We start from the raw sequence: 23,134 nt of genomic DNA, 5'->3' as shown, positions 1-23,134 counted from the left end.
TTGTAAACATTAAATAAGGATCTGTGATTTAGAAGGTGTGGGCACTCCTTCCACCAATTCAGATTGCAATCCATCTATAACTTAGTAGATATGTTTTAGAGAATTACCTAAGATTTACCTGAAGTTTAAGTGACTTGCCCATGGTCATGCAGTTAAAAGTGCCAGATGTGGCATTTAAACCCAGGTCTTCCTGACTCCGAGATTAATTAGCAGCCTATATGTACTATACCATGTTGTCTCTTAAAGTGCTTTATTATGTAAGCTATTATTGTTGTTGTTATTAGTATTTCTTTTGTTTTAAGAAGTACAGGGACAGCTAGGTGGCAGTGGATACAGTACTGGCCCTGAAGTCAGGAGGACCTGAGTTCAAATTAGACCTAAGACCAAATACTTGACACTTACTAGCTGTGTGACTCCAGGCAAGTCACTTAACCCCAATTGCCTCCAAAAAAATAAAAAGAAAAGAAATGCCAAACAAATTTGTTGGCATATCTATACACTCAATATAATAATGTCAATTGATTCTTATCTATTCATTAAAGAATTCTAAGACAATAACTCCAGGCTTACTCATCTCCTAGACTAGAGTCAGAATCACACAACATTTGAGCTGGAAAGCTTTGATAGAGGAGGTAACGTGACCCCAGAGAAGAGAAGAGAACTGTCCAAGGTCTCCAATCCAAATCCAAGGTTTATTAGTGGTAATAGCTGGGACTAGAACTCAAATTTCCAGATTATCGATGTCATGCCATTTATTTGAATTTGAGCTCTCTAGTCTCCTGAAGGGCAGGTCCTGTGAATACTTAATTTCAGATACAATGTATTTGAACAAACAATCACAACTGCATTTGAAGGAGAATACCTTGCATTCGTAGAGGACTTTATGTACTTTGTTTCATTTGTTCCTCCCTATCTGTGCTATTATCATAACTACTTAAATGGCCCTCACCCCTACCCTCAACCTTCAAGGTATGACTTGGGTACCACCTCCTTCATGAGCCCTTTCTTGACTCCCCAAGCTTAAAGGGAATTTTCCCTTCTCAAATTTCTCTTGGCACTGATCCTCTCCTTTGCAGCTACAATATTCTATAACATTCTGCCTTTCATCATGGTTACAAAGCCAATTTTCCACAGGAAAGAAAGGAAGCGAAGAATAGGGAGAGAGATCTGTATTTCTTCTAGGAAGGAAACTGAAAACTCCTCCTCTAGACTGAAGACCTATATCAGTGAGATGTGATCAAGGGTACATGTAGAAGAAGGGCAAGGAAAAAGGCTACTTGCTTTCTCAAAGACTTGAACAAGTGAAGAGAATGGGGAATGATGTTGAGAGGATTTAAGGTGTGGAATAGGAGAGAGGTAGTTCATGATGGATGATCTCACTTTGCCCCATAAAATAAAAGGTGAGTTCCTCTAGTAAAAAGGAGAGGGGAAGAGTGGTATAGGTGGTTTGAAAAGAAAAGGTTTCCATTACAGGGATTATTACATTCAATGAGCTGAAGAGCTGCTTTAGCAATGCCAAGGAGATCAGGATGCTGGAGATAAATGCCTACTGGTTTTGCACAGAGGTCTGCCACCATTCCCCACTCTTCCTCAATCTCCCTAGGGAATTTGCTCTAACCTGGGGATTGGTGGATGGGGGTTGATATACCGCCAGCCTCCCAGCTAAAGGGACTGTGGGTAGCTGAAGTTATTCTAGAGTACACAGGCACTAGCAGTAGAAGAGATGGGGGTGGGCAGTGTCCTGAAAGCAGAAGAGCTGAGGCCAGGAGACCAGAAGCCATGTAGGGAAACAGTGCTAGCTGTGATATCCTCAGTATCAGACTCCAGGCCCCCATTTCATTGCTAATCTATGTGTCTCCTTGCTCAAATATAGAAGAGAGGATCCAGAAAGGAGCAAATGGAAGGGAAAGAGAGAAAATTACAAGTGAGTTATTTTGCCAGATCAATGTTCTCATTGAGAGCTTGGAGCTGAAAGAAAAAGAAATATTGATTCTTTTTTTTCTTCAGTTTCCCAAAGCAGGGGGAACAATTATACCAGGATCTCTCTAAACAATGAGTCAGTAATATGGCTATTAAGTGGGAAGATGATAAATTGGGATGGTATTGGAGGGAGAGCCTTTGCCATTTTCTTTCCAGTTTTCTGTGCTTGGATCAAGAAGAAAAGCCCTCCTATGGTGGTGGAGATGTCCAGTCCACACAAGGGTAGAGGCAAGTAAAACGCAGTGACAACCTGCTACTTATGGACAAGGAAGAATAAAAGGACTGGTATACAGCCATAAGCAGTCAGATGATAATAGATAACATAAACTTGTAGTGCATCCAGTTGGTATAGTTGAATAACTTTCTCTAGCAGCATCCAGCAGTAAGTATTCGAGGAAAAGTAGAGCAAGTAGGTAGTGGGGGCAGTCCAAAGTTGGAGCATAACAAGGCATGAGCAGTGATAGAAGGGAGCATGGGATTCAGTATATAATGGAATGGGTAGCTAGAAGGCTGGCAGTTTCTACCAAGGATCTTTTTGAGATAAGTGGAAGGTTAAGGTAGAAGAGTTGGGCAGTCATACAAAATTGCAGCTGTCTTTGACGGTTATTCAGCCTTTAGGAATGGGAATTTTAAACTTGGTGAACAAATACAGAATCCCTATCTGGACTTTGGAGTATTTGTATGTCTGTCTGAAGCTTGGAGTTGTTTTCAAAAAAGGGGAAGGTATTGTTGAGTAACAGGGTAGTGTTCAGTCATGTCTGCCTCTTCATGACCCTTTTTGGGGTTTCATTGGCAAAGATATTGGAGTGGTTTGCCATTTCCTTCTCCAGCTCATTTTATAGATAAGGAAACCGAGGCAAATAGGATTAAGTGACCTGCTCAGGTTCACACAGCTAGTAAGTGTCTGAGGCTGGATTTGAATTCAGGAAGAAGAGTCTTCCTGATTCCGCACCTGGAATTCTATCCACTGTGCCACCTACCTTCCCTAGGGTAGTACAAAGGAACAAAGGAGAAAATGAGAAACCAAAGAGGAAGTGAAACTAGGAGTTTCCTGAAATACAATGATGTGGGCCTGAGACTTTTTACACAGCCAGAGATCATCCTCCTGCCTCTGAGAAGGAGGAACACTTGAAGGCTACCCAGCTAAGACAAAATTCAAGAGGTAATGAAGGGAAATCACTAGCACTGTGATCTAATGGAAAGAGCCTGGGCTTGCGAGTTAGGTTTTCATTATGGTTTAGTTATTAACTAATTGATTTGGGACAAGTCACCAGCTCTGCATATCTAGTTTCACCATCTATGAAATAGGATTATTAGTTTAGTGTGAGGTACATTCTGTAGTGCAAAGAATATTGGATTAGGAATCAGGAGACCTAGCTTTACTAATTGGTTCTGTAAACTTGACACTTCACTGATTTCCTCCTTCGTAAAATGTTCTATAAAGTCCCTTCCAGCTCTGCCATTTTATGGTCTCTGAACTAATGTTGTTCCTGGCTCTGGCATTTTGTGGTTTATGTTATAAGATCCCTTCTAGGTCTGATATTCTATGCTCTATATCCTAAGGTTCCTCCTAGTTCTAATATTCTATGTTCCATATTTCAAATTCCCTTCCACTTCTAACATATGCTCTAGAGAAAGAGTTCTTAACTTTTTGTGTGTGTCAGGGACTTCTAACACTGACACTCTATGTTCTAAATTCTAAAAATAGGGCCCCTTCCAGTACTTACCTTCTAGATAACAGATGTGAGGGTGCTTTGAAAGTCTGAAGCACAATACAAATGTAAAGAGGTATTAGTATTATTTTGGAAGGGGAAAAAAAAGGGGCTGTTTCTCATGGTTGCCAGACTTACCTGGGTTAGTTGCTTTGCTGAGCTCCTCCACCAGGAAATTTTGGTTGATAGCTCGCAACACCTGCAGGGTCAACTTCACAGCATATTTTTCCCCATAAAAGTTGACCAGAAGGGCAGCAAGCTTCACTGGCCCAGTAGCATTTTGAAGCCTGCCTTGGGGAATGCGATCTCTATCCTTATCCAAGTTGGCATTCTGCAGTTTGAACTTGAACCTTTCCAGATCATAGGTCACCAGGCTCTCCAAGGTGTACAGCAGGTGGTCGCTCAGGGTCTTTGCCATAAGACCAGGTCAATGCTGCTTGAGCCAATCAGCCAGGCATCAGTAAGGGAACAGAAATCTCCAACCCTGGGGCTGTCAAAGAAATATAGGGAAGTGACAGGTTGTGAAATAAAGGAAGAACCGGAAAGGGAGGGAAGACCGATGGAGTACCAGACTCCTCCCATTCCCCTCAATATATGGACTCTTTTAGTATTCTGGAGGTCTGGCCACCTCTTCGGAACCACCAGCTGATCAATCAAAATATCATGAAGGATTTTAGGGAAGGGCGACCTCCAGTCATCTAAGTGTGAAAGAAACAATCAAGTGCCAAGGAGACCACCACCCTTGCTATTTTAGCCAACCGGTTGTAAACAGGCCCAAGGAATAGGAAAAAGAAAAAGAACAATAACATTTATATGACACTTTTCAGTCTATAAAATGATTTCCACACAACAATCCATTGAGACAGGTGGTATAGGTTTTATTACAGTATGTCACTTAATAGTATTTTTTTCCCAATTACATGTTAAGACAATTTTTAGCATTCATTTTTACACTTTGAGTTCCAAATTTTTCTTCCTCCTCCCTGCCCTCCCCTCTTCCAAAAAAGGTAGGCAATTTTTTTCCTAAAAAATAGACTTTTATTCAGCTTCAGACACTTGACACTTACTAGCTGTGTGACCCTGGACAAGTCACTTAACCCCAATTGCCTCACCAAAAAAGAAAAAAAGGGGGGGGCAGCTAGGTGGCACAGTAGATACAGCTCTGGTGTTAGAGTCAGGAGGACTTGAGTTCAAATTCAGTCTCAGATACTTGATCCTTACTAGCTGTGTGACCCTGAGCAAGTCACTTAACCCTGATTGCTTCACGCAAAAAAAAAAAAAAGACTTGATGGGATGCTTATTTTCCTTTTAGCCAAGTGAGACAGACCTTTTCTGCCAATCTTCCAACTTTCTTGGGCTAAAAGATTGTTTCATCCTGTCTTTTTGCTGGTTCAGCTGTTCCAAGATTTGTTCTGGGGCGCTATTTTATGGTTGTTTGGAGGTGAATATGGGAGAGTTATGGCAATTTACTGCTTACTATGCCATCCTGGCATCTGGAAGTGCCTAATCTACATGTCATTTAGAAATGATGAAATAGAGGATCAGAGAAGAAAAGCAATTTTCAAAAAGTCACACAGCTAGTAAAAGAGCCAGGATTCATAGGATTATATGTTTAGGAATGGAAGGGGCATTATAGGTCATCTAGGATAATGATAACATCTTACAGAGGAGGAAACTGAAGCCTAGAGAGTTTAAATGATTTTCCCAAGGTCACATGAGTTAAAGTAGATGTCCCTCTGACAAAGGAGGGTTTGAACCTATGTCTTCCAAATCCACAGTCCATACTCTTTGTACTGTACCACACTATCTCATAAATCTACTTCTCCTGATTTAGATTTAATGTTCTTTCTACTACACAATAAAGCCTTTCCCAGGACAGGTCCTAAGAGACCTACTTGTTGGGTTAGCATTCTATACTGGATATTGAAAAATTCTACATATCTGTACTGTTTGGAACTCAAAAAAAAAAAATCTGCCATAGCCTACTTGCTCCCTGAAAGGGATGAAAGTTGAGGGAGAAAAGCAAAAGCACATTCCTCTCTTTTCTTCTGACAGGATTAGTAGAGTTTTGGTGGGTCAAGGCTTACAAAAGTCAAGGCTTACAAAAAGCTTACCCCAGTAGACTAGGGGTCTTAGGAAAGGTTTCTACAACTGAAAAAAATTGTATTCTCCACTAATTTGGCTAAATGAAGATTCATTTTGGATAAATGATTTGCAATTTGAAAATATAAATGCCCTGAGAGGGTTGGGTTAACTAATAACTCACTTGTATTTCACTTTTTTGTTAAAACCTAGCCATGATGAACTCCACTGAGAGGATGGGAGTTTTAGCTGAGGGTAGAGGACAGGGTAATTCTAGCACCTGGTGCCTTTCTCAGGAGGGGAGATTTGGGTAGAGTGCCAAAGTATGTATGAAGGGTGGGGAGATGGAATTAGACAACCAGAAAGCATCCTGAGAGCACTAGGAACATAAGGGGCTAATGAGGGGCCCTAGGATGTAGGCAGGGATAACATTTGCCTAGGGATCTGATAACAATTCTGATCTGTTCAGGTTACCAGGGCCTGAGCTCCAGGCTGCCAAAATGAGACCCCATGGCCGCAAGCATCAATTCAGTAAGTATTTTGGGGGTAGAATTTCAATTCAACAACTACCCCAAACCTATTATCTTCCCAGTCCTATGCTTGGACTGTGAGGTCTACAGAAGTAGTTGACAATGCCCTCAAGGAACTTAGAATCTCATCAAGAAAATAATCACAGACAAATCAATTGAGTACAAATGCAAAAAAGTGAATGATTAATTCTATTCCACAGAGTAGACTATGTTTTAGGAGTTCAAAGAAGAAAGAAAGCATAGTAACTTAATTGGTCAGGAAAGATTTCATGGTGGAAACAGACCCAGAGCTGTACCCTAAATGCATTAGATTTGGATGCAACACGTTACATCTATAGCATCTAGGCACACTAGTCATAGAAGCTCCAACTATTCCAGGCTCCGATATTTATTGCTTGTGTACCCATGGGCAACTCACTTTGGCTGTATGAGCCTTGGTTTCCTCATCTGTAAAATTAAAATAGTCGTAGTCATAATAAATACTCTCTCTCTCCCCCCCTTCCTTTCTTCTTGCTAATTCATATCTTTTAACCATTTATCAATTGGGAAATTGAGTTTATTAAATAAATTTTAATCAATTCCATATATGTATATATACACATATATACGTATATATACATATATACATGTATATACATACATATACATATAAACATACATATTATATATGTATGCATATATATGAAATAAGGCCTATCATAGACTTCCCCCCCCATTTACCCTTCTAGCTGCATTGCTTTTCTTTGTGCAAAAATTTTTGAATTTTACGTAATCAAAATTACCTATTTTATCTTCTTCAGTCTTCTCTGTCCCTTGAACTCTTTCCCTGACTATAGATCTGCAAGGAAATTTTTTTACTTGTTTCCCTAATTTATTTATAATCTGACCTTTTATATTTGTCATGTATCCATTTTGAGCTAATTTTGGTGTAAAGTGTGAGACATTGGTCTGAGTCTAATTTCTGACAAACTGCTTTCCAATTTTTCTAGCAATTTTTGTGAAATAGTGAGTTTTTTGCCCCTAGTTGCTAGAGTTGGGAGTGGGGCTCTATCAAACATCAGGCTACTAGATTAATTTGCTTTTATATATTAAGTACCTAATCTTAACCAGTCTCAAATTATTTTAATGATAACTGCTTTGTTAAGATCTGGTACTGCTAAGCACCCTTCCTTCCCACTTTTTGGATTAATGCCTTTGAGATGTTTGACCTTTTGTTGCTCCAGATGAATTCTGTTACTCTATAAAGTAATCCTTTGGTAATTTGAACAATATGGTATTGAATAGAAAAATTAACTTGGAGGGGCAGCTAGGTGGTGCAGTGGATAGAGCACCAGCCCTGAAGTCAGGATGACCTGAGTTCAAATCCGGCCTCAGAACAAATATTTGACACTTACTAGCTGTGTAACCCTGGGCAAGTCACTTAACCCCAATTGCCTAAAAAAAAAAAAAATTAACTTGGGTGGTATTGTCATTTTTATTATATTGGCATGGCCTACCCATGAACAACTAATATTCCTCTAATTATTTAGATCTGTCTTTATTTCTATAAACAGTGTTTTATAGTTCTATTCATATAGTTCCTGTGTGTGTCTTGGTAGGTAGACTTCCAGTATTATATGCATTATTATACACATATATGCATTCTATAGTTATTTATTTATTGCTTTTTGGTGAGGCAATTGGGGTTAAGTGACTTGCCCAGGTTCACACTACTAATAAGTGTCAAGTGTCTGAGGCTGAATTTGAACTCAGGTCCTCCCGACTCCAAGACCTTAGCTCTATCCACTGCACCACCTAGCTGCCCCTATAGTTATTTTAAATAAAATTTCTCTTCTTTCTTGTTCTGCTGGGTTTTGTGATAACATACAGAAATTCTGATAATTAATATGGATTTATTTTTCTATCCTGCAAATTTGGTGAAGTTATTGTCTCAATTAATTTCTATTTGATTTTCTAGAATCCCCTCTAGGAAGGCTTCTCTTCTACTCACTGCCTAACTTCGTTTCAGTTCTCCAAAACAAATAAGAATGGCTTATGACCAAAGTTTTTCCCTTTCTCCACACATTCACAAAGGCATAAAATATTCTCACACATACTCACTTGCCTTTCACAGGAAGTAGATGAGGTTTGAGCATATTAAAAGCAGATACTTTTGGGAAATTCCTAAATTTTATTTTTCATGGAACTTCAGTAATGACATCTGCCTTAGTCATCAAGTAGTCACCAAAAGGATTTTCCCAAAGTGAGATGAAATATTCCTGTCACACATCCAACTTCCTCTTTCCTTCATTTACAAACCTGGGCATTTCTCTTCTTTTCAGGTAAGAGCCCTAAATTTTGAGATCAGGACCTTTCCAAAACCACTCCCTCTATTTTGTGTGAAGGGCCTTCTACTCAAATATAAACAGGAGCTTAAAGGGATGGAAAACTGATTACTAAATGAATCACAGAAGTGAATCTGAAAGGAGAGGAAGAAGAGACCATATCTGAAAGAGGAAATTGGTTCACTGGTTTTATGATGACAGTATTTAATGAGCAAGGAGAAGAAGTCAATTGAGGAACACTGTAGGTACGACAGAAAGGAAATCAGAAAAGAGCAACAGTGACTAGGAGGCAGAAAGAAGGGGCCAAAAGAGAAGATAGAGAGGCTGAGGATTGCCAGAGGAGCCATAAACTTTACTGATCTGACAGGCATGGCTCATCTTAACAACTTCATTTTCAATAACCCCAGAGTCTCCCCAAAAAGAAGATTTTTAGGAGTAGATGAAAAGACAGAACAGAAATTGAATCTAGAAGACGGTGGAGAAGTCTGGGGATAAAAGAACAAGGACTGGAACAAAAGGGATGCAGGAGTGAAGGACTCCAGATGTGTCACTGGGGAAGAGATTGTGTGAGAGAAAGAGAGCTTCTCTTTGCCATAAAGTCACTACAATTAGTGCCAGAAATTTACATCCTGGCTTCCCCCAAAACAATAAACTCTTCTGGGATTCTAGGTCACACTACTACTCCACCCCACTCAGGATTTTGAATTTGATGGTGCTACCAAAGGACAATCCATGAAAGTCCATGAGACATCAGGTGCATGATGCTACGGATGTGCACTCAGCATAGACAGATCTAAGTTCAAGTTCTGGCTTACATACTTACTGACTGATGGATGTTAGCAAGGCACATCACCTCTCTGAATATCATCTATCATATGGGAATAATATTTGTCCTACTACCCAACTCCAAGATGAGGAAAGTACTTTCTAAATCATAAAGCACTATGGAAACTTGGACCATTATTTCACATAATACCATATATTGGATAATTATAAAGTTTTTTTAAAAGTATATATTTCCACTAGCTGGGATTAGTTTATAAATTAGCATTTGATACCTTGGAAAGAACAGGGTATGCCTGGAAAATGGGTGCCTGATTTGGGTGAGAGAGAAGACAGGAAACTGACTACACTTTCATCCAATTCATTATTTTATCTAGGACTAGTCCTAGGTGAATGACCCTCAACAAATAGGCTTCTTGGGGTAGGTGAGGCAGCAGTGTTTTTGTTCTTATTTAGCTCCTGGGTTGCCCTCATAGTGTCCTAGCTCCATTTAGGAAATTAAAAGATGTTTTTTAAAGTTCTTGATTATATTTTATTGTATACTATGTGCCCTCCTTGAGATTAGCAAAACCAGTAATATTCAGTCCTGTGTCATGTCAGGGGACGCAGCCTGATATATTGGAAAGAAGACTGGATACTTCACATGATATACCAAGATAAGCTCCGAATGGACATATGACCTAAACATAAAAGGTCATATCAGAAAGAAATTTGAGGCCAGGTGTGGTGTCAAACATCTATAATCCCTGTAAGTGGGAAGGCTGAGGCTGGTGGATCAAGCTCATATATTCAGAGTTTCAGCTGACAAAGCCAATCAGGTGTAGGCACTAAGTATAACACCAATACAATGAAGGGCACTGGGTTTCCTAAGGAGGAGCTAACCTGCATGGATTAGAAATGTAGCAGATCAAAGCTCCCCTGCCAGGAGCTATGGACTCAGGCCTATAAAAGGATGCTGCACTTTCAGTCTGGGTGAGATAGAGAGACCTAGTCTTTAAAAAAAAAAAATAGAGGAATATAGAAGAAATAGCCTTTCAGATCTATGAATAGGGGAAGACTTCATGACCAAACAGGTGATAGAAAGGATGATAGAAGATAAAATGGGCAATTTTGATTACATCAAATTTGTAAGGTTTTGCACAAACAAAACCAATGCAACTAAGATTACAAGCGAAATAGTTAACAGGGAAAAAATCTTTACAGCAAATTTCTCTGATAAAGTTCTCATTTCCCAGATGTATAAAGAATTGATTCGAATTTATATGACTAAGAGCCATTTCCCAACTGATAAATGGCCAGAGGATATGAATAGGGAAGAAATTCAAACTATCTCTAGCCATATGAAAAAATGCTCTAAATCACTAATAATTAGAGAAAAGCAACTTAAAGCAACTTTGAGACTTCCAGGAGCCAAGATAACAGAATAGGTAGAAAATTACCTGAACTCTTCAAACAACTATAATAGCACCCCAAAACAAATTCTGGAATGGCAGAACCAGCAAAAAGATGGGGTGAAACAATCTTCTAGCCCATGCAACTTGGAAGGTCAGCAGGAAAGGTCTATCTCACTTGGGGAAAAGGGGAGCACGGTCCAGGACAGGAAGCATTCAGTAAGCCAAAAGCAGGCCCTACAAGCCAACAGAAAGTCCTAAGCCTCAGGGCAGCCACACAGGCAAATGCCAATATCAGGATCCCCCCACATATATCAGCATAGCCCTGGGCAAATGGGCAGACACCAGCACCAGGACCCCCCCATGTGTCTCAGGGCAGCATCAGGCAAGCTACCAGAGTCCTGAAGCCTCCAGAAGCACCAGCCATCTCCTACCCCTCAGTGCAGTACCAGGCACAAGCATCCCCCATGGGCCTCAGGGTAGCACCAGGCAAACAGTCAGGACCTGCAACCCCCAGCACAAGAAGATTGGGACAGTGCCCCTTCCACTACAGGAGCAGGGCTCAAATTTAAAAGTAAGGAAAAGGGCTGGAAAAATGAGCAAAACAAAACAAAAAAAAAAACCCTGGACCATAGAAAGTTACTATGGTGACAGGGAAAATCAAGACACAAGCTCAGAAGAGGACAACAATGTCAAAATACCTATGGGAAAAACCCCAAAGAAAAATGAGAACTGGTCTCAAGCCCAAAAAGAACTCATGAAAGAGCTCAAAAGGGAGTTTAAAAATCAAATAAGAGAGGTAGAAGAAAAATTGGAAAAAGAAGAGAGAGCGATGCAAGAGAATCATGAAAAAAGAGTCAATGGCTTGGAAAAAGGAAAACAACTCTTTAAAAAGTAGAAATGGCCAAATGGAAAAGGAGGTATAAAAGCCAACTGAGGAAAATAATTCCTCAAAAATTAGAATTGGGCAAGTGGAAGCTAATGACTCTATGAGACATCAGCAATCAATCAAACAAATTCAAAAGAATGAAAAAATAGAAGAAAATGTAAAATACCTCATTGGAAAAAACAACTGGCCTGGAAAATAGATCCAGAAAAGTTAATTTAAGAATCACTGGACGAACTGAAAGCCACAATCAAAAGGAGGCCATGGGCATCATACTTGAAGAAATCATCAAAGAAAACTGCTCTGACATCCTAGAACTAGAGGATAGAAAAGCCATTGAAAGAATCCACCGATCACTTCTGGAGATTCCAAAGTGAAAATTCCAATGAACATCATAGCCAAATTCCAGAACTTCCAAAACAAGGGAAAAATATTGCAAGCAGCCAGAAATAAATAATTCAAATATCAGGGAGCCACAGTTAGGATTACTTAGGACTTAGCAGCTGCCACATTTAAAAATGGGAGGTCATGGAACATAATATTCCAGAAGGCAAAGGAGCTAGGACTACAACCAAGAATCGTCTACTAGGTGAAATTAGCATGATCCTTCAAGGGGAAAAAAATGATCATTCAATGACATAGAAGGCTTTCAAGTTTTCATAAGGAGAAGACCAGAGCTGAACAAAATATGTGATTTCCAATATCAAGACTCAAGAGAAGCATAAAAAGGTAAAAAGGAAAGTGCAAACATAAGGAATTCCAGAGGGCTAAACTGTTCCCTACATAACTTGTAATTCTTAAGAATTATACCACTAATAGTACAGTTAGAAGGAGTATACATAGACAGAGGATACAGGTATAAGGTGAATTGGAGGGAATGACATAAAAAATTAATTAAGGGGTGAGAAAGAGGATTACACTGGGAGCAGAAGGAAGGGAGAGGTAGAATGGGGTAAATTATTACCCATGAAGAGGTGCGAAAGACCTATTACAGTGGAGGGGAAAATGGGAGAGTAGGTGGTAGGCATCACTTGAACCTTATTCTCATCAGAATTGGCTCAAAGAGGGCATAACTTACAATCAGTTGAGTATAGAAATCTATCTTACCCTACAGACAAGTAGGAGGAAAGGAGATTAAGTAAGGAGGGCAAGGGGACTGACAGAAGGGAAGGCACACTGGGGAAGGCAGCGGACAGAAGCAAAACACTGCTGAGGAAGGAAAGGGTGAAAGGAGAGAGAGGACAACAGGAGGAAAAATAGGATGGAGGAAAATACACAATTAGTAATCAAATGTGAATGGGATGAACTCTCCCATAAAACAAGTAGATAGCAAAGTGGATCAAAAACCAGAAACCTACAATATGTTGTTTACAAGAAACACACTTGAAGCAGAGAGATACATACAGAGTAAAGGTAAGGGGCAGGAGCAGAATATATTATGTTTCAGCTGAAGAAAAAAAAAGCAGGGCTAACAATCATGATTTCAGACAAAGCAAAAGCAAAAATAGACCTAATTAAAAGAGAAAAGGAAAGAAACTACATCTTGCTAAAAAGGTACCCTACACAATGAAGTAATATCAATACTAAACATATATGCACCAAATGGTATGGCATCCAGATTCTTAAAGGAGAAGTTAAGTAATTTATAGGAGGAAATAGACAGCAAAACTATATTGGGGGTGAAGGGGGGGGAGGGTTCTTATTGTCCCCTCTCAGAACTTGATAAGTCCAACCAAAAAATAAACAAGAAGGAAACTAAGGACATGAATAGAATTTTAGAAAAGTTAGATATGACAGATCTTTGAAGAAACCTGAATGGGAATAGAAAAGAATATATCTTTTTCTCAGCTGTACATGGCACCTACACAAAAACTGACCATGTATTAGCACATAAAAACCTCAAATCAAATATAGAAAGGCAGAAATATTACATGCATCATTTTTGGATCATAATGCAACAAAAATTACATTCAACAAAGAGTAGCAGATAGATTAAAAAATTAATTAGAAACTAAGTAATCTAATCCTAAAGAATAAGTGGGTCAAAAAACATATCATAGAATCAATAATTTCCTTAGAATGACAACAATGAGACAATATAACAAAATTTAAGGGATACAGACAATGTAGTACTCAAGGAAATTTAATTTCTTTAAATTCTTTCATCAATAAAACAGAAAAAGAATAGTTCAATGAATTGGGCAGGCAACTAAAAGAACTAGAAAAAGAATAAATTAAAAATCCCCAACTGAGAACCAAATTAGAAATTCTGAAAACCAAAGGTGGGATTAATAAAATTGAAAGTAAGACAACTATTGAGCTAATAAATAAAACTAGGAGCTGGTTTTATGAAAAAATCAATAAGATAGATAAACCATTGGCCAATTTAATTTGAAGAAAAGAATGAAGAAAACCATATGTCCAGTATCAAAAATTAAAAGGATGAATTCACCACCAATGAAGAGGAAATTAAAGCAATCGTTATGAAATATTTTACCCAATTATATACCAATAAATCTAACAATTTAAGTGAAATGAATGAATATTTACAAAAATATAAATTGCCCAGATTAACAGAAGAGGAAATAGAATACTTAAATAACCCTATCTTAGAAAAAGAAATTGAACAAGCCATACGTGAGCTCCTTAAGAAAAAATCTCCAGGACCAGATGGACTCACAAGTGAAGTTTACCTAACATTTAAAGAACAACTAATTCCAATACTACATAAACTATTTGGGAAAAAAAAAACAGGCAAAGAAGGAGTCCTACCAAATTCCTTTTATAACACAAACATGCTGCTGATACCTAAACCAGGAAGAGCAAAAACAGAGAAAGAAAACTATAGTTCAACTTCCATAATGAATATTAAAACAAAATTTTAAATAAAACACTAGCGAGGAGATTACAGCAATATATCACAAGGATCACACACTATAACCAGGTTGGATTTATACCAAGAATGCAGGGTTGGTTCAGTATTAGGGAAACTATTAACATAGTTGACCAAATCAAGAACAAAACCAACAGAAATCATATGATTATTTCAATAGATGCTGAAAAAGCTTCCGAGAAAATACAGCACTCATTCCTATTAAAAACATTAGAGAGCATAGGAATAAAGGGAGCATTCCTTAAAATGGTAAGTAGTATCTATCTAAAACCATCAGCAAGCATTATCTGTAACTGAGATAAGTTAGAAGCCTTCCCAATAAGATCAGCAGTGAAGTAAGGATGCCCATCATCACCACTATTATTCAATGTTGGACTAAAAATGTTAGCTATAGCAATAAGAGGAGAAAAAGAAATTGAAGGAATTAGAATAGACAAGGAGATAACAAAACTATCACTCTTTGTGAATGATATGATGGCATATTTGGAAAATCCTAGAGAATCAACTAAAAAACTATTTGGAATAAATAGCTACTTTAGCAAAGTTGCAGGATATAAAATAAACCCACAAATCATCAGCATTTCAATATATGACCAATAAACCCAGCAGCAAGACACAGAAAGAGAAATTCCATTTAAAACAGCTGCAGACACTATGAAAAAATGTTTGGGAGACTACCTGTCAAAACAAACCCAGGAAACCTTATGAATACAATTACAAAACACTTTTCACACAAATAAAGTCATATCTAAACAAATGGAAAAATATCAATTGCTCATGTATAGGTCAAACTAAAATAATAAAAATGACAATTCTGCCTAAACTAATTTACTTATTCAACACCATACCAATCAAACTACCACCATATTCTTATTTTCAAAAAAGGAGATGGGAGCAAAGAGATGAAAAATTTCAAGAAGGAAACAGAAAATTAGCAATCATAACTATAAATGTGAATGGAATAAACTTACCCCCACAATGGAAGAGGATAGCAGAATAGATTAGAAAACAGAATCTGATAATGTCTTTTATAAAAAACATATGTGAAACAAAAAAGATTCACATAAAGTTGAGATGAGGAGCTGAAACAAAATTTATTACGTATCAGCTGATCTCAGAAAAAAAACTAGTGGCAGCAATTATGATTTCAGATATAGATAGGATTAAAAGGGGTAAGCAACCATAGATAATGAATCAATATCATTACTTAATATATACAAACCAACTAGCATAGCACCTAAATATTTACAGGAAAAGTTAACTGAATAGGCAAGATAAATAGAGAATAAAATTACAATAATGGGAAATCGTAATGAACCACTTTCACACTTAGACAAATCTAAACAAAAGATAAAGAAAGAACTAAAGGACATGAATAGAACTTTAGGAAAATTAGTGATGATAGATTTTTTGTGATTACTGAATGAGAAGAGAAAAGAAATTGCATACTGTAAGCAATATATGACACTTACAAAATTTGATTAAGTATTGGGACATAAAATCCTCTCCAATATCTAGAAAAGCAGAAATACTGTATATATAATTTGCTGTTTGCAATGCCACAAAAACAATACTCAATAAAAGAACCTTAAGGAAAGAACTGAAAAGTGATTGGAGGTGAAATGACATAATTCTAAAGAAATGGTGGCTCAAACAACAAATTATAAAGAACAATAGAAAATTTCATCAAAGAAAATGACGATGCCTACACAACACATCAAAACTTTTGGTATGATGTAAAGCTATTTTTAGGGGAAAATTATCTCTAAATATTTTCATCACCAAAAGAGAGAAAATAACAAATTTATGAATTTAGCATGGAAACCCCCAGAAATTCTGAAAATTAAAATCGAGATTAATGAAACTGAGAGCAAAAAGATAATTGAATTGACCAATAAAATTAAGCTGTTTTAAAAATAATAATAATTATAGTAAAATAAACAGGTAGTTAATCTGATTTATAAAAAGGAAAACAAATTGTTCGTATCAAAAATGAAAGAGGAGAACTCACAACAAAGAAGAAACAAAGTAAATCATCAGAAACTATTTTGTCCAATCACATTTTAAGAAAACAGGTATTTTAGAATAGATGACTATTTATAGAAATATTAAACTATCCATATTAACAAAAGTAGAAGTAGACTATTTAAAGAATCTAATATCAGAAAAGAAATTAAATAAGTCATAAATTAACCCCCAAAGAAAATAACTCCAGGACCTAGCAGATTAACAAATGACATTCAAAGAACAATTAATTCCAATATTATATAAACTGTAGTAATAAGAAAAGTAGATACCCTTCAAATCTTCTATGATACAAAAATGGTCTTAATACCTAAGCCAGGAAGAGATCAAGTAGCAAAAGAAAACTACAGAACAACATATTAATGAATATCAACCCCAAATTTTTAAATCAAGTATTAGCAAATAGGGAACAACAAAATATTAGAAAAATTATAAGGTATTATCAGATTGGGTTTATACCAAGAATGTAGGATTGATTCAACACATGATAAATATAATAGATCATATTAAGAATATAAACAATAAAAACCATATGACTATATCAAGAGATGCTAAAAAGGTTTTGGTCAAAATGCAATACCTGTTTCTGGTGAAAGCATAGGAATAAATGGACCTTTCCCTAATATTGTAAATAATATCTAATTCCAACAGGAAAATTATATGTAACAGAAAAAAGTTAGAGGCTTTTCCAATAAGATTAGGAATAAAGCAAGGATACGCATTATCACTGCTACTGATCAACATACTGCTAAAACTGTGTCACTAAGACAAAAAAGAGAAATCCAGAGAGTACACATAAGCAAAGAGGAAAGAAAATTATCACTTTTTGCCGGTGATCTGATGATTTGCTTAGAAAACCCTGAAGAATCAACTAAAAATTAATTGAAACAATTAACAACTTTAGCAAAGTTGCAGGATATAAAATTATCCACATAAATCATCAGAATCTTTCTATACTACCAACAAATCCTAGCAGTACGAGCTAGAAAGAAGAATTCTATTCAAAATAGGTACAGATCACGGAACTGTGTAGTACTCCAACCATTCTAGAAAACTTACAACTATGCCCCAAAAGCTGTTAAAATGTGCATACCCTTTGACTTAGCAATAGTGTTATTAGTCTATACCTCTCAAAGAGATCCAAGAAAGAGGAAATGACCCATATGTACAAAAATATTTATAGCAGTTTTTTCTGTGATGGGAAAGAATTGGAAACTGAAGGAATGCCCATCAACTGGGAAATGGCTGACCAAATTATGGTTTATATGGATATAATAGAATACAATTGTGCTATAAGAAATGAAAAAGGAGATGATTTCAGAAAAACCCAAGAGACTTGTATGAATTGATGCAAAGTGAAGTGATAAGAACCAGGAGAACAATTAATACAATAACAGCAATAATATAACGATGTTGTCTGTCCTTCATTTTCAAAAATGACTAACGACATCACAAAGTGATGTCTTGACTAGTGTGTGAATTGGAATTAAATGAGGAAGAGTTGAACAAAGTCATAGCCTCCTTCTCTCTTCCAGAGTCATAGAAGTCTAGCGGCAAGACAAAAATCAAGATGACTGGTGATGGCCTGGGGTTCAGTGGATGGCCTTGGCATCTTTGATGTCTGACCGAATTCTAAGACCTCCATAGTGCCAGCTTCAGCTGCCCTCATGGCCCTTGGAACAAATTGTTCTAATCTGCCCATTTTTCACATGCTTGGGGTAGACATCCCCTTAACTCACCAACAGATTTGAGGCCTGTTGGTTATGCTCAGACGGTTTAGCTTGTCTGCCAAGAAGATTTTACAGTGGTATGACCACTGCTCACGCTATAGCTTCTTGGAGCCAGGGGTGGGAGTTAAGTGAACCAGGTGGTCACCAAAGGTGGATGAACAGCCCTGAAAAGGGTTCCATAAATCCTCATGCCAGAGGTGTTAGTCCTCCTGAACACCCCACATGACCCATTATAAAGATAATAAACTTTGAAAGACTTAGAAACTATGATCAACACAATGACCAAACATCATTCCAAAAGATTCATAAAACATACTATCTACCTCCAGATAGAGAGCTGACAGTATTCAGAGTGTGGATTGAAGCTGATTTTCTTCTCTTTCTTTTTATTGCTTTCTTCTTCTTCATCATCATCATCATCATCTTCTCCTCTTTCTCCTTTTTTCGACATGGTTAATGTGGATATTTGTTTTGCATGAATACATATTTACAATTGGTCTTGTTTTTCTTGCCTTCTTAATCAGTGTGGGAGGGGGGAGAGGAGAGAGAGAATTTGAAACTGAAAATAAAATTTAAATTTAAAAACTACAGAAGATATAAAATATTTAGGAGTGTATCTTCTAAGATGAGCCCAGGAACTATATGAATCCAACTATTAAACACTTTGCATAACTGGAGAAATAAATGATAAAAAAATAGAGATGTATTCATTACTCATGGGTAAATATAATAAAAAATGACAATACTACCTAAATTAATTTACTTAGTCAGGATTATACCAAACTACTAAAGGAATCCCTTATAGAGATGTAAAAAATAATAGTAAAATTCATACGGAGGAACAAGAGTTCAAGAATCTCAATGACAATAAGGGGAGGGGAATCAGAATTAATACATCAATCGATCAGAAATCATTAAAATAATTTAGTACTAGTTAAAAAATAGAGATGTCACACACCATACAGAAGCAAACAAAGTAGCATGGTGCTCTATAAATCCAAAGAGCCTTATTACAAAGTGACAAAAAATGCTGGGAAAACTGGATAGTAATCTGGCAGAAATAAGATTTATACCAATATTTCATATCATGTACTAAGATTAGCTCCAAATAGCTCTATAACCTAGACATAGAAGGTCATATCATAAGCAAATTAGAGGCATAAGGAATGAATTGTCATTCAGATCTATGGACAGGGGAAGAATTCATGACTAAACAAGTGATAGGATTACAGAAGATAAAATAAACTATTCTGATTATATAATATTTTAAAATTGTTGTACAAATGAATCTAATGTAGTAAAATTAGAGGGAAACATAAATGGGGAAAATATTTGCAGGAAGTTTCTCTGATAAAGGACTCATTTCAAAGATATGTAAGGAACTGACTGAAATATACAAGACTTAGAACCATTACCCAATAGATATGGTCAAAGTACATGAACAGACAATTTTAAAAAAGAAGAAATCCAAGCTATCAACAACCATATTTTTTAAATTCTCTAAGTTGCTAATAATTGAAACTATTTAAATTTAAATTAATCAGTTGATTGATTGATGATTGATTAATTAAATTGATTAATTTAAATTAATTGAAGGGACTTAATTTAAAATTAAAGCAACTTCAGAGTTCATGCTCAATTAGACTGGCAAATGTGACAAAAGGAGAAAATGACAATTGTTGCAGGAGCTTTGGGGAAATAATAATGTAACTGTTGGTAGAGTGTGAGTTGGTCTATTCATTCTAAAAAATAATTTGGAACTATGCCCCCAAAGTTACTAAAATGTGTATACCTTTTGACTCACATCAAAGAAAGAGGAAAATAATCTAAATGTACTGTGGAGGCATATTTAAAACCTAATTTATAATAAAACTGAAAATATTAAATAATATTTTTCTAAAGCCCTTTCCAAACTCTGGGGGAAATCCCCTGGGGAAAAAAGGAATAATAGGTCAGGACAAAAAGGGGGGAGGGAGAAGGACCTTCATTAAGTGAATAAATTAAGGCTAATAACCATATTTAACTCTGTCCAGCTCACAACATAGCTTCCCCATATATCCGGTAATTAGTCTTAGCACCCATACTTCTCCATTGAAAAAGGGCAAAATTGATTTATTAAATACCTATTATATGTCAGGCACTGTGCTAAAAGCAGGAGATACAAAAAAGAGGTAAAAGACAATCTCTGCCCTCAAGGAGTTCACAATCTAATGGTGAAGACAACATGCAAACAACTATATACAAACAAGTTATGCATTGGAGAAATAGGAAATAGGGAAGCACTAGAATTAAAAGGGATTAGGAAAGGTTTCTGGTTAATTGGGCCTTGAAGGAAGCCAGGGAAGCCAATAAGCAAAGAAGAGGGAGAGGGACAGATAGAAAAAATGTCCTGAGACAAGACACAGAGTGTTTTGTTCACAGAACAAAAAGGAGGCCAGTGTCACTAAAGCAAAAAGTACATACTGGGGAGCAAAGTGTAAGAAGATTGCTTTGAATACCAAACAGGGGATTTGGTATTAATTCTGGAGGTGATAGGGAGCCAATGAAATTTATTGAGTAAGTACATGACACAGTCAGGCCTTTGCTTTAGGAAAATTATTTTAGTGGCTGAATGGAGGGTGGATTGGAGTGGGAGACTTGAGGCAGGCAGACTCACCAACAGGCTATTGCCATAGTCCAAGAGTGAGGTGATGAGGATGTGTACCAAAGTGGTGAAAGTATCAGAGGAGACAAGGGGGCATATTTGTGAGATGTTGCAAAGGTGAAATTGACAGGCAGTGTTGGCAACAGATTGGATATGGGGAGTAATAGTAAGAAGTCAAGGATGGCACCTAGGTTGTGAGCCTGAGGAACTGGGCTTAATGGTGTTGCCCTCTATAGTAATAGAGAAGTTAGAAGTGGGGAAAATTTAGGGGGAACGATAATGAGTTTGGTTTTAGACATGTTGAGTTTAAGATGTCTATTGGACATACAGTTTGAGATGTCTGAAAGGTAGTTGGAGAAGAGGGTGATCAAAAGTGTAAAGGCTAGAGAGAGGTCAAAAAGAATGAGGTTTGAGAAAAGGCCATTAGATTTGTCAATTAAGAGATAGTGGAGATTTGGAGAGAGGAGTTTCAGTGGCATGTTGAGGTGGCAAGCCTGATTGTAAGGGATTAAGAAGTGAGGGAGAACAGAGAAAATGAAGGTACCTATTGTATAGATGGTCTTTTCAAGGACTTTAGCTACAAATGGTAGAAGAGATAGAAGACAACAGTTATCAGGGATGGACGGATCAAGTGGGTGTTTTTACAGGATGAGGAGCATGGGCATGTTTTTAGGCAGTAGGGAAGGAGTGGGATTGAAGATAAGTAGCAAAGTGGGGATGACAGAGGGGGATAATCTTTCAGAGAAGATGGGAAGAAATGGGATTGCTTTTGCAGGTGAAAGAGTGGGTCTTGGTAAGGAGTAAAGTCACCTCTTCCCGTGAGACAGGAGTGGAGATGATAGTGGCATAAGGCATTTGAGAAATAAGAAATGAGGAAGAGGGGAGAAGGGAGAGCTCACAAGGAATGGCTTCAATTTTTCTATAAAATATGAGGCAAGTTTCTCAGCTGAGAGGATGGGGGATAGGGCGAGGGGAGCCATGGGAGGTTTGAGGAGGATGAAAAGGTTTGGAAGATAAGGAATAAATATGTTTGGAGAATTGGGACTAAGGAGCCCTAGTGTCTCCCAAGGCTATAGTGATCAGGGTATCATTTTAAAAAAAAATCATAAAAAATTAACATTTTTTTAAAAATACCAAATAGAAAGCTAAACATCATCAAATATATTAGATAGCTCTAAGGTCCTGCCAGATGACTCAATCTCCCAGGCTATTTTAAGAGCCTTGTGACAGAAGGACATGCCTTTAGTCGGATGTAGGGTAATTCAAAGCCAGGTCACAGCTGGGTACAAGTCAAAGGGAGAAGAGGTGAGGCCTGAACGGAAATAGGCCTGCAGGCTGCTTTAGAGCATTACTTATCTAGGAGAGGGCAGAGGCGGGGGGCGGGAAGGCCCAGTGGAGAAACCACATCCCCTTCATAATTGCATTTTACTATTAACCGCCTCCCCTCCACCCTCAACTACAAAGGAGAATGGCTCAGTGGATTGCATGCTGGGCCTGGACACGGACTCATCAATCAGACTTCAGACACGTACTAGCTGTCACTTAATCTTGTTGGCCTCAGTTTCCTCATCGGTAAAAGGAGCTGGAGAAGGAAATGGCAGACCACTCCGGTATCGGTATCTACGCCAAGAAAACCTCAAGCAGGGTCTCGGAAAGTCGGATACGACTGAAACGACTTAACAAAGAGGGAGGAGATAGGGAGAAGGAAAAGGAAGCCTGGGGGCGGTCTCCAGGGGGTACAAGGGTCAGGAAGCGGAATCTAGAGGGACCGAGCCGAAGGAGGAACCTTTGGGGACGTGACAGAGGACCTCGGCAGACAGACGCTCATGGGTCGGACCTAAGGGAGGGTGGAAGCTGTTCAGAAGAGCATGAGCTGCTTGGGAGGGAGGGGGTGATGTGCCCTTTCACGGCGAGGACAGACGCCCACGAGGCAAGGATAACATAAAAGGAAGGGATTCTTCAGATCCGGGTTGGACGAGGTGACTTCTGAGATCCCTTCCCGCATGGACATTTACAGAAGGGGATTCCTCCGGGGCCAGGAGAAGCTTTCTACCTGACGGCGGGGCGGGAGAAAGAGCGGAAGGAGGAGTCTGGAGGGGCGGGACCAAAAGGGTGTTCACCAGGGGCGGGGAGAGAGCAGGAAGAGGCGGGATC

General features: G+C 37.8%; 1 protein-coding gene across 4 annotated transcripts in view; it reads right to left on the bottom strand.

Moving 5' to 3' along the window:
* Positions 1–22,528, bottom strand: part of MEFV (MEFV, pyrin innate immunity regulator) — a 45,971-nt gene extending 23,443 nt beyond the window's left edge. Inside the window, exons 1-2 of one of the 4 annotated variants that reach the window (XM_027859631.1) lie at positions 22,513–22,528; positions 3,831–4,182 (exon numbers count right to left, since the gene is read on the bottom strand). In XM_027859631.1, the coding sequence (XP_027715432.1) occupies positions 3,831–4,110 (280 nt within the window). In that variant the 5' untranslated portion in view covers positions 4,111–4,182; positions 22,513–22,528. Of the gene's footprint in view, positions 1–3,830; positions 4,183–18,659; positions 18,748–22,512 lie in introns of those variants that run through there. The other 3 variants (XM_027859632.1, XM_027859630.1, XM_027859634.1) reach the window with 3 other exon arrangements.
* Positions 22,529–23,134: the final 606 nt, after the last annotated feature.

This window comes from Vombatus ursinus, unplaced genomic scaffold (assembly GCF_900497805.2).
Source record: "Vombatus ursinus unplaced genomic scaffold, bare-nosed wombat genome assembly UNPS02014171.1, whole genome shotgun sequence".
NCBI lineage: Eukaryota > Metazoa > Chordata > Mammalia > Diprotodontia > Vombatidae > Vombatus > Vombatus ursinus.
The sequence above is the reverse complement of the archived record's forward strand: the minus strand, read 5'-3'. Positions and strand labels throughout refer to the sequence as shown.